Source organism: Lissotriton vulgaris, chromosome 10 (genome assembly GCF_964263255.1).
Source record: "Lissotriton vulgaris chromosome 10, aLisVul1.2, whole genome shotgun sequence".
NCBI classification, from domain to species: Eukaryota; Metazoa; Chordata; class Amphibia; order Caudata; family Salamandridae; genus Lissotriton; species Lissotriton vulgaris.
In genome coordinates this window covers 106,988,254-107,003,265 of record NC_141698.1, presented here as the reverse complement: position 1 = coordinate 107,003,265, position 15,012 = coordinate 106,988,254, and the positions used below count along the sequence as shown (strand labels likewise).

Below are 15,012 nucleotides of genomic sequence, written 5' to 3'. Positions count from 1 at the left end.
GATCAAGAGCCGAGAGAACGTAAAATTGTCTGTTAGGGTGATTTTAAAGAGAGCGTTTTTGCTATTGGCAATACTTATGTGGACTAGGCAGCAGGTATAGTCAGCCTTATACATATTAGCGATACCCTTTCCTCAACCTGTGGTCCTATTGAGGGTGCTCATAGCATACCCAGCGGGCAGGGCCAGTGCGGGAATCACCACTGTATCATCAGAAAGCCAAGTTACTGTTAGAAATAAGACCTCAGGAGATTGCACTTGGAGGAGATGGAACACCTCAGCATGGTGTTTGGTTAAGAGCAACAGTTGATGCTGAGGATAGTGAGGTCCTTGGTGTTAGGGTCGAGATCAGACGAACGCGGGCGTGGGCTGATCTTAAAAGAGCAAAGTTTGCAATGAGTGGGGCAAGCCTCTGGGGAAAGGCTTTGATCCCCACAGATCACCACTCCCTTAAGAGCCCCCAAAGTATCCCCTAAGTAAACTAGTCGGGGGAGCCGAGAGGGGACAAAGCCCCTTGTTCCTGGTGTTCTCCTGGCACGGACGGGCGCAGACGGGCTTGCCATTGGCGCGGCCCGCCCGCCGAGTGTCTGCGTATCAGCCAGCATTAAATGCCTGGAGTGCACAACTGGCTCCTCCCGGGCAGCGCAATGATTGGGTAAAAGCTTGCCAATCAGCGCAGGGTATTCTCTAACAGGGAAGTGTTGCGAGCGAGGAAGAGATGAGCACACATGGTACAGGCAGAGTTACAGCGTATAACGGTGTAGAAGGCGAAATCTAAAACACAATGGCTAAAAATCATCTAACAGGTAACACAAAGTTTAAAAACAGCAAAGTACACAGATTCAATGTAGTCTCTCACAATTGATCATCCGAAGACTCCAATCTAGTTAAAAGGCATCCCCCAATGCTCCCCGCATTGTATACTGGAGACTGTAGAACGACAGGCAGTGAGTGTTCTCGTGAGTTGCAAAAAGGTCCACCCGAAGAAACCCCCACATTCTGAAAATGCGGAGAACCACTTCTGGGTGAAGCCTCCACTCATGATCTGCCGAGTATTGCAGACTGAGACTGTCCGCACACACATTCAGCATCCCAGCCAGATGATTTGCAGTTATGCAAATCTGGTGGTCCAGAGCACAGGACCAGAGATGCAGAGTCTCTCTGAGACACGATACAACCCCACTCTTCCCTGGTTGTTGATGTACCACATCACGGTACTGTTGTCCGCCAGGACCAGAACTGATTGACTTTGAAGGGAGGGAAGAAAGACCTTGAGAGGCAAACGTATTGCCCGCAATTCGAGAAGATTGATATGAAGCCATCTTTCCTCGGAGACCAAAGACCCTTGACCTCCAGATCCCCCAGATGAGCACCCCACCCCAGAGTGGAGGCATCAGTTATCACTTTAGCTACAGATGAAGGAGGTTGAAACGGCTTTCCTTGCGTCAGGTTGCCTGTAACAATCCACCATAACAGATCCACTGCAGTGTCTTATGAGATTCTGACCACCTCCCTGAGATCTCCGTTGTGCTAAAACCACTGCCTGCAGAGGCACCACTGGAGTGCCCTCATGTGCCAGCGTGCTTGGTTGACCAAATGTATGCAGGAAGGTAACAGACCGAGCAGGCGCAAAATGTTCAGGACTGGAACAGCTGCTCCATCCTGAAAGATTGGGATCATTGCCTGGATGTCAAGAACCCTTTGAGGTGGCAGGAAAGTACAACTCAGAGTAGTGTCCAGTACCGTCTCTAATAATAGGTTGCGCGGAGAGGGCACCAGGTGAGATTTGGGTACATTTATCGAAAAACCCAAGTCAATCAACAGTTGAGTTGTTACCTGCAGATGTTGCAGCACCATCTTTGGCAACCTTGCTTTGAGCAGCCAGTCATCCAGATAGGGGAAAACAGGAATCCCCGACCTTCTGAGATGTTCTGTTACCACAGCCATCACCTTGTGAAGAACCGTGGTGCTGATGTAAGACCGAACGGAAGGACCGCAAACTGGTATTGTGGAGAGATCCCACTGGAAAACAGATACTTCTGATGCGATTTTAGGATGGGAATGTGAAAATAATCATCCTGTAAATCGATCGACACTATCTAGTCTTCCTGCTGCAGTGTCAGAAGAACCTGAGCTAGGGTCACCATCTTGAACTTCTCCTGTTTGAGGTAAAAATTCAAGACCCTGAGGTCCAGGATTGGCCGCATACAACCGTACTTTTTGGGGATCAGGAAATACCGGTAGTAGCATCCCTGACCCCTCTCCTGCTCTGGAATAATCCCTATCGCACACTTCTGTAACAAAGACAATACCTCTTGTTGCAGAAGCATCAGATGGTCCTCCGAACACCAACCCTGGTAAAAAGGGTAAAGAGGGGAAGGGCATACCCATATTCGACAAGATTCAAAACCTAAAGATCTGACGTGACAGATTTCCAATTTAGTAGAAAATGGTACATCTGACCTCCAACAGGACCAATATGCTCCAAGATGGGGGATCTAGAGCGGCTTCCCTGCAGAACCAGTAGGGGGATAGGTGAGGAGGAGGTGGAGGAGACCTGTTGGCGAGCAGCCCCTCACAGACAACCTCTCGCCCTCCCTCTGTATGACTAATACAGAAGTTTCTGTTGGTGCTGATGCTGCTGCTGGCCTCTACAAGGAGCCACATTCAGAATCCAAAGCCCATAGTCTGTGACTGCAAGCTTAAGTATCTAGCAGTAGCCCTGCTATCTATAAATCGCTGCAAAGCTGAGTCGGCCTTGGTCCCGAAGCATCTTCTTGATCCATCGTAAGGAAGGTCCAACAGCGTGGCCTGGATGTCCGGAGAGAAGCCTGACCCTCTCAACCATGCATGCCTCCTAGTTGCCACTGAAGAGCCCATTATCCTGGCAATGGAGTCAGCCGTATAAAGGCCGGACTGGATCCCATGATGAGCTGCAGCCTGGGTGTCCGACACCACCTCAGCGAAGTGGCCCTGGACATCCTCTAGCAACTTGGGTATTACATCCGTGGCAAAATCCATCAATGCATGGATATGACGCCCCATAAAACAAGTGGTCTTAGTCGATTTCAAGGCCATGCTGGCAGACGAAAACACCTTTTTCGCACTTTGTTCTATCTTCTTGGAGTTCCTACCCCCTGGAGTAGAAGGAAAGGTACCGGCAGATTGTTTTGAGGAACAAGATGCTTGAACCACAAGGCTCTCAGGGGAAGGGTGTGATGTTAAAAACACCGGATCCCCAGGCGCCAGCTTATAGCACCTTGCCACAGTTCTTGACACAGCAGGGGCAGACATTGGCTTCTGCCATATCTCTAAAATTGGATCTATAAAAGCCTCATTGAAGGGAAGCAAGGGCTCCAGCACCAAAGATGAAGAATGCAGTACTTCCATCAAAATATTAAACTTGACCTCTGCCGTTGGCAACTGTAAGTCTAAAAGGTCAGCAGCATTTCTAATGACCGAATGGTAAGTGGCCACATCCTGAGAGGGAAGAGCATTTGGAGAGGAGGGCTTCCACTCTGGTGACGTGTCAAGACCACTGACGTATTGCAGTCCTGCAAAATCCTCCATTGAGTCAAATATCTCCCCCTCTTTGGGCTGCTCCTTCTGCTCCTGGAATTCCTCTTCTTCCAGAAGACTCTGAGCGTTCCTCCTCGATCGTATCTTAGGAGTCAACGTTGGCGGAGCCAGACGCAACATTGGACCTTCAGTAGCAGGCAGCAGCGCCGACCGAAGTAGAGACAGCGCCGGATCAGAGCCCGCAGGTGCCAGAGAGTAGTCCAACCTTCCCTTCTGAGATAAAATTGGCGTCGAAAACCTCGGCGTCAGAAGAGGCCAAGAAGGAGTCACTGGCCTGAACTGAATGAATGGTGCCTGGGCATAATGCTGGGGAATGCCCAAATCATAAGAAAGTGGAACAACAGGGCCAGCTGGCGTGCCGGAAGGGTTAACCGCCCTGGCAAAATGCCAAACATTGCACTAAGAAAATGCTGGGGAATGCCCAAATCATAAGAAAGTGGAACAACAGGGCCAGCTGGCGTGCCGGAAGGGTTAACCGCCCTGGCAAAATGTCAAACATTGCACTAAGAAAATGCGACTGATCCGCACCTGGAGCTGGGGAAGTTGGGTATGGATCCGGAACCGCCTGACCTGGGACAGATTGAGGTTGGAGGGCGGGCTCTGGCTGCAGCGCTGGAGAAGCTGGATGTGGGATAGGAATGGCTGGAGGCGCAGGAGACTCCCCCCTGGGTGTCGGAGAGTCCCTCGGCGTCGGAGAATCCCTCGGAGTCGGAGACTGCATAGGAGACGCCTGCGGTGAAGGAGAGGGGAGATGTCATCCTTCCTATGGCGATGCAGGACCGGGGACACCGGCTCATTGACTTCTTCTTCGAAGAGTGACGCCCGGATCCATGTCGCCTCATCTTCTTGTGCTTTTTTGGAAGACCTCGAGGTGTGCGGAGTCAGCAACTTTGACCTCGACTTGGTCCTCTTCTGACCACTCCTCTCCTTCTTCACCAGGGCCATATACAGCTTTGCTTGCCTTTCTTTAAGTGCCTTCAAATTCATCCGACGGCGCGAAGAACATTCTTCGATGTCGCGGTCCGACCAAAGGCAGTCTTCGTGGGGGTCTGTGACTAACATATGGCCCTCTGATTCTCTATAGGATTTAAAACCAGGCTTCTTCTGAATAGCCATTGTGAAGAAACAGTTTAAGGACAACTGCAACAATGTAGACTACAAAGAAAATGGAGAGATCTAGAAAAACCGATAAGCGTCGACGGGGAGGAAAAACGGGACTGACGTCAGCATGCCGACAAGGTCTTCTTATGGGTCCGATGATGTCACTGGGAGTCGCAAGCGGAGCCATGCCATTGTGACTTCCTAATCGACGTGGGAGAGCTATGAACATTGTTTCTGTGGAATGCTGCACAGTTGGTCATTAAAAAGGTGAGGAATCCACAGGCAGATGTATCCATCAGAACCATCAAGCTCTCTGGTGTGGGGCACTGGCTGAGGAAACTTGGATTGCCAGGTGTTGGGAGATGGCGGCATGCAATTGTCCTGTTCATAGGAGCCCCTGTGCTAGGCTTGGATCATGTGCAAAGAAGGACGTCTGTTAGTGCTTCATTAAAGTGCAATACATTTGGACGTGGAAGCCCCTGGCTGAAGCACCTCGTCCAGAAGATTAGTCCTCACCTGGACAGAGAGCAGCTCCAGGCCAAGGACCTCTGCTGTCCTCCTAACCACCATGGCATAAGATGCCTCCTCCTCCGTAGCCACACTAGCTTGAGAGAGCATATCAGTATCAGGAGGTGTGTCCAGCCCATTGGCTTCCCCAAGATCCTCATACCAGTCCAATTGTTCCACAGAAATGTCTAGTTGTTGTTCTAAAGGGTACAGAGACCCCTCCCATACCTAAAACTTCCTCATAATTCACAGGCAATGACGTAGAACCTCTGCTGGTGCCGACGTCGAGCAACATCAATCCAATTCTGAGTCGTCTGTTATCAGGATTGGGCTGGCGCTGCTAGTGGTTGCTAACAGTGCTAGAGGCAACGACTTCAGGTTCGATGCTGGATAAGGTCGCGTTGGCAAGACCTGCGTCGATCCGGATCCAGGATCAGATCCATGAGACCCCACCAGTGCCATGACCAAAGCCAATGGCGTAGAACCTGGTGGGGCCTCCTCGGACCCCGCGGGGCCAGAAAGCACACCTGAGAGGTCAGCCCGCTCAAATACGTGGCACATAGCCTGATAAAATTACTTAATTTGACTGGGTGTCGCTCCGGCTCCCAGAAATGGAGGAAGGTGTGGAGTTGAACTTGGCTCCGGCTCCTCAGAACCATGCCTAGAGCGTCAATGCTCCTTACATGTCTCATTGACAGATGACAGACGAGGTGAAGTCGAAGTCCGTTTGGACTTTTTCTTTTTGTGCCTCTTCCCTGAGTGTCCCTAGGACCTTGAGTGAGAAGAAGAGAACTTGGGGCTCCTGCAGCGGTCCCACAACTTCATCTTCCTTGAACGGGACCAGGATGTCCGAGAAGTCACTAAGGAGCTACATAGATCGCTCTTGCAAGCCCTTCTGAGCCATGGCCCAGCAATCCAAACACAACTTCGTATCATGGTCGGCTTGAGGCACCACAAACAGATGAGGTGGGGGTCAGTTACTGACATGGCATGATGACAGGCACCACACAGTTTGAACCCTGTATGTCTAGATGACATCCTCCACACGCAAGGAAAAATTCCTTAACAAAATGTTGAAAAAAGCCTGTCAAAAAGAGACAGAGGAAATCTGGATCAGAGCTTAACTTGCGTGGAAAGAATAGAACTGGCGTCCGCGTGCCTGGGTGCCACCTATATAGGTGCGGCAACATCATAACCAAAGCTAACAATGCAGATGACGTCACAAGGAGCCGAACTGAACCACCGCAAAAGGTTCCAGGTCTAGCCTGATGCGTGGGAAATTCAAAGCTAAGGAATCTGCAGCTAAAAGTCTTTATCAGATATAATCTATATCTATACTAATATAATAAAGAGAGCCCAAACCTTTGAGGCGGGTAATCTCAGGAACCACAGCACCAATCACAACACCCAATACAGTGTTGGAAAGGGCAGTTGCAGCAGAAGGACATAGGCTATGCAGACGACCACCATATACATTTAAAAGGTAAATGAACCGTTCGAGCAAAGTAGTCCCTTGTGGGTGTGTCTGCGTTGTGCTGTGGGGCGTGTGCTGGGGGCGTGACAAATGCTGGGGGCGTGTGGTACGTTCCGCCCTTCATGCCATGTCTCATATCGTGTGCTGTGGGCGTGTGCTGGGGGCGTGGGTGTGTGCGGGGCGCGGGATTACGGGAAAGAAAAGCGAGCGTTGTGCCCAATATTTCATTGTTTTTTCTTCCCAGGTTCTGTACATTCCAGCTCCAGGTGTGCTTGCCCCGCGCTCCCAGTGACGTGCACCTGCTTTACTGTATGGAGGTCAGGCATGGTGCTATTCCCAAGGGCCGGAAGGAGCGCAAACAGGGGCCATTGTGCAGGAAATATAATCTTGCCTTAACTTCCGGTGACGCCTGAAGCGCACACTGGAGACTTTCCACTTATGTTGCGCACAGGCCTCGCTCCACGCACATCCGGACACAAGGCCCGCCTCCACGGAAATAGCAAGAAAGGGACTATCCCTCCCCTGGGAATATGTGATGATATTCCGCAAACCAACATCCCTTATTACGCATGCCATTATAACGCAAATACATGTGTGGTAAAGTTATATACATTGTAAAAGTACATTATTAAAACATCAAATATATGTTTGTATATATGTGTATTTATATATCTATACTAGCAGCCCGTCCCGACCTTGTCCGGGAGCAACAGGCTTACCCGACCCCCGCCCACCCAGACATTGTCCAGCAGCCCGGGCCCCGCCCGGCCCGTCCCCCACCTGCCCCGACCACCGCCTGCCCCGACCACCGCCTGCCCGACATGGGTCCCCTTACCTCAGCCACCGTTCCTCCCGCCTGTACGCTGCTCGCACCGCCGCTGGCCTGTCCGCTGCTCCTCACGTCACCGCTCCTCCCCAGCACCATGTCCGCCACTCCCTTACCTCAGCCGCCGCTCCTCCAGCCTGTCCGCTGCTCGCACCGCCGCTAGCCTGTCCGCTGCTCCTCACGTCACCGCTCCTCCCCCGCGCCATGTCCGCTGCTCCTCGTCGCGCTCCTGGACGCTGCTCCTCCTCGCGCTCCCGACGTGAGCACACACGTCGCGGCCGGCGCTACTTCGGAGGGACTACTTTTTTTTTTACTGTAAATTTTTTAAATAACGTTTTTTTAAAAAATGTATATAGCCTATAACCATCTACACACCCTGACGATTCCAACGGTGTATCGGGTGTGTGGATTGGCGCTGTGGTTCCCGAGTTTACCCCCCTCAAAGGCTGAAAGTTCTTCCTTTATTATAGTAGTATAGATATATATACAATTTTTTTTAATTTAATTAAAACATTTATTTTTTTTAATTGCATTTATATTATTTTTATTTATTATTTTATTACCCTTTACACCCAAAAAACTAATCCCACCCTGCTCCCTTTAAATACCCCTGAACCCCATAATCATAACCCACCCTTACTCCCTAAAATACCCCAACACCCTTCAAACACTAACCCATCTTAAACCTATCCCTAAACCCTAAAAATACCCCTGTACCCCAAACCTAGCCCTGAACCCTATAAATACCCCTGTACCTCAAAACTCAAACCTACCCCTGAACCCTAAAAAACCCTTGTACCCCAAACCCCAAACCTAGCCCTGAACCCTAAAAATACCCCTGTACCCCAAAACCTAAACCTAGCCCTGAACCCTTAAAATACCCCTGTACCCCAAAACCCAAACCTAACCCTAAAAATACCCCTATACCCCAACCCAAACCCAGCCCTGAACCCTAAAAATACCCCTGTACCCCAAAACCCATACCTAACCCTAAACCCTAAAACTACCCCTGTACCCCATAACCCAAAACTATATCTGAACCCTTAAAATACCCGAACACCCCAAAACATATGCCTCAGTACCCCCAAAACATATACCCCTATACCCATACTTACCTTATCCAAACAAAAAAAAACATGCTTTTACCATTCATGCTTGTACAACGAATTTCGTTGTAAATGTATGCGTGGTAAAAGCATATAAAATGTAATGCCATGCGTTATAATGGCATTGCGGAGTCATGGTACTTTCGTAATTAAAGTATGCGGAGTGATGGTATGCGGAAAGAAAGTTGCGGAATAATGGCTGTTTACTCTACCCCGGTAAGTACATTGGTGGGACGGCAGCCCACATCTCCAGCAACATACTCATATTTTTTCACCACCCATTTGAAAAATGCACAGGTCTCTCTCATTGATGGCCAGCTCCAACATACACTTTTAGACACACCTCCCGCCACAAGTTCTAGAATTGCGAACTTTAGAGCTGGGGAGCTACGTTCGAATCTCTGCATCAGCTCAACATCCTGTGGTTCCAGGCAAATCGCTTTGTCTCCCCGTGCCTACCACAAATGAATGTGTTCTTCTGTAATGTAAATTGTGCTCATGCCATGTTGTCGAGTTCGCGCTATATAATATTGCAAGGAATAATAAAGTAGGGAAACTCGAGTTCACACACTACTGAACGCGCACTCTTCAGTGCATCAACAGTGCACTGTGAATCGGAGCGTTTCACAGGCCTATCACAGATAAGAAATGCTATCAAAACGAAATCCTACAAAACAATATACTACTGGCCAGCAGCAATTCATACCCGGACAACGTCAGGACGGGCTGCTAGTAATGTTGAAAGTGATTACTGATCAAAGTTTATGTGTTTTAATAATATTAATATTTGGATTTACACATGATTATTATTGATGATTGCATTTATATACAAAATGATGTCTTTAACATGTGGTTTGTTGATCTCAAACCTTTGACCAAACCAATCAACTTACCTTATATGTTTGTATGACCTCTTAAGGGGTCAAAGATGATTATGCAGTGTCATCTATGGCATTTTACAACTTCCTAATCTATATATTTGTAAATTAATGCATAGTATTTAGTAGTGTGTGTGTAATAAAAGTACTTTTAATTTTTCTAATGAAAAAGCACTGAATGGACAAATATTTATTGAGTGCTGTTATTGCATGCCAGCAAATGGTGATGGCTAGGCCGCATCACCTCCCCTGAGTAGGCCTTGAACTGCTCTGTTTCACTACCCTGAGAGAGTAAAGAGCTACAATGAGGTGCTTGGTTTCCAGTAATGGGAAATTGTGGACCTATTACTTGCGCAGGCCACACAACTAATAACCCAATTTCCTACAGTCACTTTGTATGACTTTGCCCCAACACAAACCAAGAGTACAACTTCCTGCATGTGATGGAAACATATTGAGCTGCACTTGATCTTTTCGCCGAGAACGAAAATGCATTATAACAGACCACACTGCCGAGAATACAACAGTAAAGTTCTTAGTCAATGCCTAGAAGGAACACAGTGCCCGTACTGCTTTAAAAAAACAAAGACCTACCCACATGCTAGGTAAATATCATTGATTAGTGGTTCTTGTGCTGACTTTCAACTAAAACAAAATCCCACAGATATGGTGTAACAATTTAGAATAAACTTGAAATGCACATGCAAATGACCCATGGCATCCTGCAGGTGATCAAGCTTCTTTACTACCATAGCGGCTTCTTAATACGGTAGCACGGTCTGCTGTGCCCAAAGTCTCTATAGCTAACAGAATGCATTTCAATTTCTTAGTAAACGTCTCCCCTATGACCAGGCAAAGCAGGAATAGGCCCTGGTCAAACAGTAAAAATACAATATTTAGGCCAAGTATGTGTCGATGTCTCAAGAAAACAATGGGACAGAGACTTGCAATAATTAAACATCAAGCAACCCACTGTGTATATCCTATGTCCTAAGTAGCAACTCTTCATTCAGCAAATCATTGCTACTTCTATGAACAACAGAGGAGAAGGAAAGTGTGTTAAATACCCACCATTAAACTTTTATCTACTACAATCAAATCTTGATGTAGACCAAACACATCTCTATTCATGAACATATTTTACATGGGGTGGGACTGGACTACTGGAAAGAGTGATTTGAATACTGGGAACTTACACAGACTGGCAGTTGTGAGAGATATGGTATGGTCAATTTAAAGAGCAAATTCAATGAAAGGGTACAAATAAGGTATTAGGAACAGAATAGAATGTAGGAATAAATGACAATAGGAATGGATGAGGGGTAGGAAGGAAATGAAAGCAAATTTAATTTTTAAGCACTGGAAGATAACCGCCCCGTGATTAGAATGAACATTGATAACCACTGGTTTTTCAAATTGTTGAAAACAATGAATTCACAACAAATAGAAACTGAAAATAGGAAAGCCTACCTAAGAAGCATATGGCTCATACTCACACTCCAACAGCATATCAGGGGATATCAGTTTTCCTGAATCCTTGGCCTTCTCTGCAATAATATCTTGGCAAGCGACCCTGCTATATTCAGTATTACATATTGGCATGCCAGCAAAGATTGGTTAATCCTCTTCTTTGGGCCCTTTACACATCGTGTCAAGCATGTAGCCATTTTGCTGTTTATTTTTGTTTTTATTTTTTTCCCCTCTAGCAAGGGCACTGGGCATTCCGCTCTTAGGCAACCTCTAACCTTTTTATAGATTGGTTTACACAGCCTGCTGACCACATACTCTGCCACTTTCTTCACTGAGGCTTACTGCAAGACATGGGGTGGTATATTTTCGTCCAGATCCTACAAGTCAAAAGCTTTCTTAGCCAGATGTCCTCTTGAACCCTAGCCCTCCTTTGCATGCCATTTGAGCCCTGCATCCACGTTGCAGGGTCTGATAGGTCTGGGATCCTTACCTGAATTCGAACCCTGATCCCCTGTTGAACCTGCCCCATCATCTGTGTCCATTATTGGACTTTTCTCCAATCCACAACATTCTGGTTGCTATCATCCACCTTAGAGATAAAGATCTGGGTATTACACACCTCCCTCAAAAAATCAAAAGCATAAATGTGACACAGTGTTGCGCTTTCATTTAACTTTACAGTATCCAGAAGGTGATGAAGGTCCTTGGGCTTCTAAGGGTCCCCAAGGACCTGGATATGGAGGTTCAAGCTGTGCTATTGCATGAGTTTCATGTCCTTTGGTTTCAAGGCATTCCTGACATCCCACTGGATAGAAGTGACAATGGCCTCTGAAAAGCCCTCCTCAATGGGGAAAAAGCATTGCTTTGCACAAACCCCCTCTACGAGGTCTTCATTCCATGACCCTGCCATGCCTGATCAAGGTTAAATTATGGGATGCTGTGAGACAAAACATATAAATTCCTAATGGGAATCTGGAGAGAAAAAAGGCACCAGGTCACTGGCAGTGATCTTGAGGCAAACCACCTTTTAGATGCCTGAAGGCAGGGAATCCTTACTGAGTTTCTACGTTCAAGAACAAGCATATATTCGCAAGACTTGCAAGGTTGTGTAGGCTGAACCAATCAAACTGTAAATCAAAAATGTATCAAAGTATATAACTTACATATATATTTCCTATCATTGGTAATATGAAACTTTATATATCTTGCAGTATCGGTGTGACAAAGTCATATACATGTACTGTAATAAGTTGTTTTGTGACCAATGGAAAAACATGGTCTCAGCACCTTTTTTGTGGCATCAAAATGTATAAACACTGATAACCGCTTATCTTGAGAATTTTGGAAAGCACTTGAAAATTCCCACTGTGATAAAAAAATAAACTGAAACAGGAATACCTAGTTAAATCCTAATGCCTTCAAATAAAGATGCTTTATGTTTTGCTCACTTACCCTTGTCTTGATGTTCTTTGCTCTGTACGCGTAGATCAGTGTAGTTCGGGATTCTTCAAAAGAGGTGCTAGCAGGACTGATGTGGGCAATCATAACAGTCTTACTATTTCCTTCTAAGGAATCCTAAAATCAAAATGTGTTCATTAAGTAGGAGAACATGAAAATATCAAAATATAACATTTTGAGAGTTGCAGTAAAAAGCACCTGTTTTAGCTGGTGTCTTTCAAGAGGTGCATTTGTCATGCAGAAAACTATGGGCAGATTTATAAAGTACTAGCTTACCCATCGCGCGTTGCTGCGATCTCAGAATAAAGGAAATGTAAGGAAACTTGTTATGATAACATTCAATTTACATTGTGTCATTTTTATTGAAACTTATTCATTTTAATATGGAAAACATTTTAAAGTGTTGTTTTAATTCTGTTTATTTATTCGAGTGCTTGTGGATACACGTTTTTTTTGTTTTTCCGTCTGGTGCGTATACTAATAAATCAGTAGGTTTTCCGACGGGTGAGCTAGCCACATAGAGTTGTCCATGTGAGAAGCACGGATTCTCCAAATCTAGTCTACACACTTGCAGTGATTGTCCTTGTGCTTTGTTGATGGTCATTGCAAACGCGAGTCGCACCGGAAACTGTAAACGTTCAGTATTGGAAAATTTATGAGGGCCCTGGGAGGCCGATATTTAACATTTTTTTTTATTTTTTTTTTGCCAGAAACCTTTGCGGGAGTGTACTCAACAACTTTTAGCACATTTTGTTTTTTGCCAGAAACCTTTGCGGGAGTGTACTCAACAACTTCCCAAAGTTTCATGCTGATCGGATGAATGGTGTAGTAATGCATAAAGGATAAACAGACAGACAGACATTTTGCTTTTATATATATAGATAGTTCAAAAAAACAGTTTTTAACTTCTCTGAGAGCTTATTTTGGATCATGCAGACAGTGATAATGTGTAGCGAGCTGATAAAAAAGTAAACTTAGCTTAAAATATGTGATTAGCTTGTAAAAATATTAACATGACCAATGCCCAAAGAAATGGAAAATGTGCCTTTCACTAAACGTGAAAATTAACGTGTATAGCATGTTTAACCTGATTTTTTTTGTAGTAAGCATCCGTTCTAGGCCTCAGTTATTCTCTATTTTTCAGCATTGCTTTTATTTTAACTTTTCTGAAATAAATGCACGTTTTAGCAGGATGTTGCACAGTGCAGTATTAAATGAACAATTCACGTTACCTTCATTAGACATGCCATAAGTTGGTCAGATTTTAGCTGTCACTTATTCATTCTAATAATTACAAACAGTATATTAAAACAATAGTGTATGCAGGAAAATGCGAAGCTCATGATATTATTCTGTAGAAATTACAACTAGAATGTTTCTGCTTTAGACTAGTTCATTGTCACCCAGTGGAGTTGTGAATAGCTAATAGAGTAAGCTGCAGGGTTCTCGTTGGGAACTCGCCGTGAAAATAACATACATGAACATTTGCAACTTAGCAGACTGCTTGTATATAATGTTTTGCCGTCATCGTATGTTAAGTCAAAGGAAGAAGGATGAAGCAGACCATCAAACGATTATTTCATTATTGGACAAGGACAAGGATGAAATAACACCAAAGAATAAGGATATGTACGTTTTTGTGTTTAATATATATGTTCCTCGTTAGGAGACTTCAGAGCTCTTCCACTACCCTTTCCCAGAGCACATGCTAAGAGCTTTATGCTATTCAGACTGGTCCAGACTAATTGTTCTGTGACTATCTTTTTCCTGACGTTTACCTTTTATACTGTGGGGTAGTGCTGATGGTGTTTTCTAGATTCCTTTGAGAACACAGCTACTGCTGTGAGCACTTCTAATTGAGATAGAAGATGAGTTTTCCAGAATTTTCTTTATGAGAAGTTTAGCTAAAATCTAAATTTGATTCTAAATGCTCCTTAAAGTTCTTGCTCTTATCTGAAATGGACACTTAATGGGTTCAAGTAGGTTAGGATCTATTAGAATAGAATAGGAACTTAGGTAATTTTCCTTTATGGTACAAGCAGCAATATTTTTCTGATTGTTATTAACCATTATTTTTCTTGATATTTCTGTAAACAAATGTATCTATTTTTCGAATCTGAATAAAGAGATTACAACCCAAATTACTAAACCTAGTACGATAAATAAAGATTTTAAAATTAATCTAAACTCTCATTATTGACTGAACATAAGAAGTGGTGTTGAAAATTTGATAATGACTTATGCTCCATTCCAAAATGGTGGCAAAGATCCAGTTGACCTGAAGAGGAACAAGGCATGGAGTTGGAGACCACTTTTGCAAGTGAAGGGTTGAACTGATTTAAAGAAAGATACTCACATGGCAGCAGAGCGAATGAGTGCACTAAATTTCTAATCGCACTCTAAAGACAAAGTCACCTCTACGTGTTGGTGCAAACTGTCAACACAGTCATCCGTGGGAAAGCCACCGTAACCAGAGTAGGAAGAGAACAGATGCAATTTAGGTATGTGTTAGAATTTGCAGTGTGTTTTTTCACCAGTGGTTTCCTGTGAGGAAGGGCGGTGATCTGGCCTGAGTGTGGACATAAAGATAATACTCATAAATGCCCTTTGTAAATT

The 15,012-nt window shown here is 45.2% G+C and overlaps 1 protein-coding gene across 2 annotated transcripts in view; it reads right to left on the bottom strand.

Moving 5' to 3' along the window:
• LOC147684768 (kinesin-like protein KIF19) overlaps nt 1–15,012 on the bottom strand; it is a 1,367,439-nt gene that overhangs the window by 890,417 nt on the left and 462,010 nt on the right. For both annotated transcript variants that reach the window (XM_086940625.1, XM_086940626.1), the window contains exon 10: nt 12,391–12,513. In XM_086940625.1, coding sequence (XP_086796751.1) covers nt 12,391–12,513 — 123 coding nt within the window. The remainder of the gene's footprint in view (nt 1–12,390; nt 12,514–15,012) is intronic.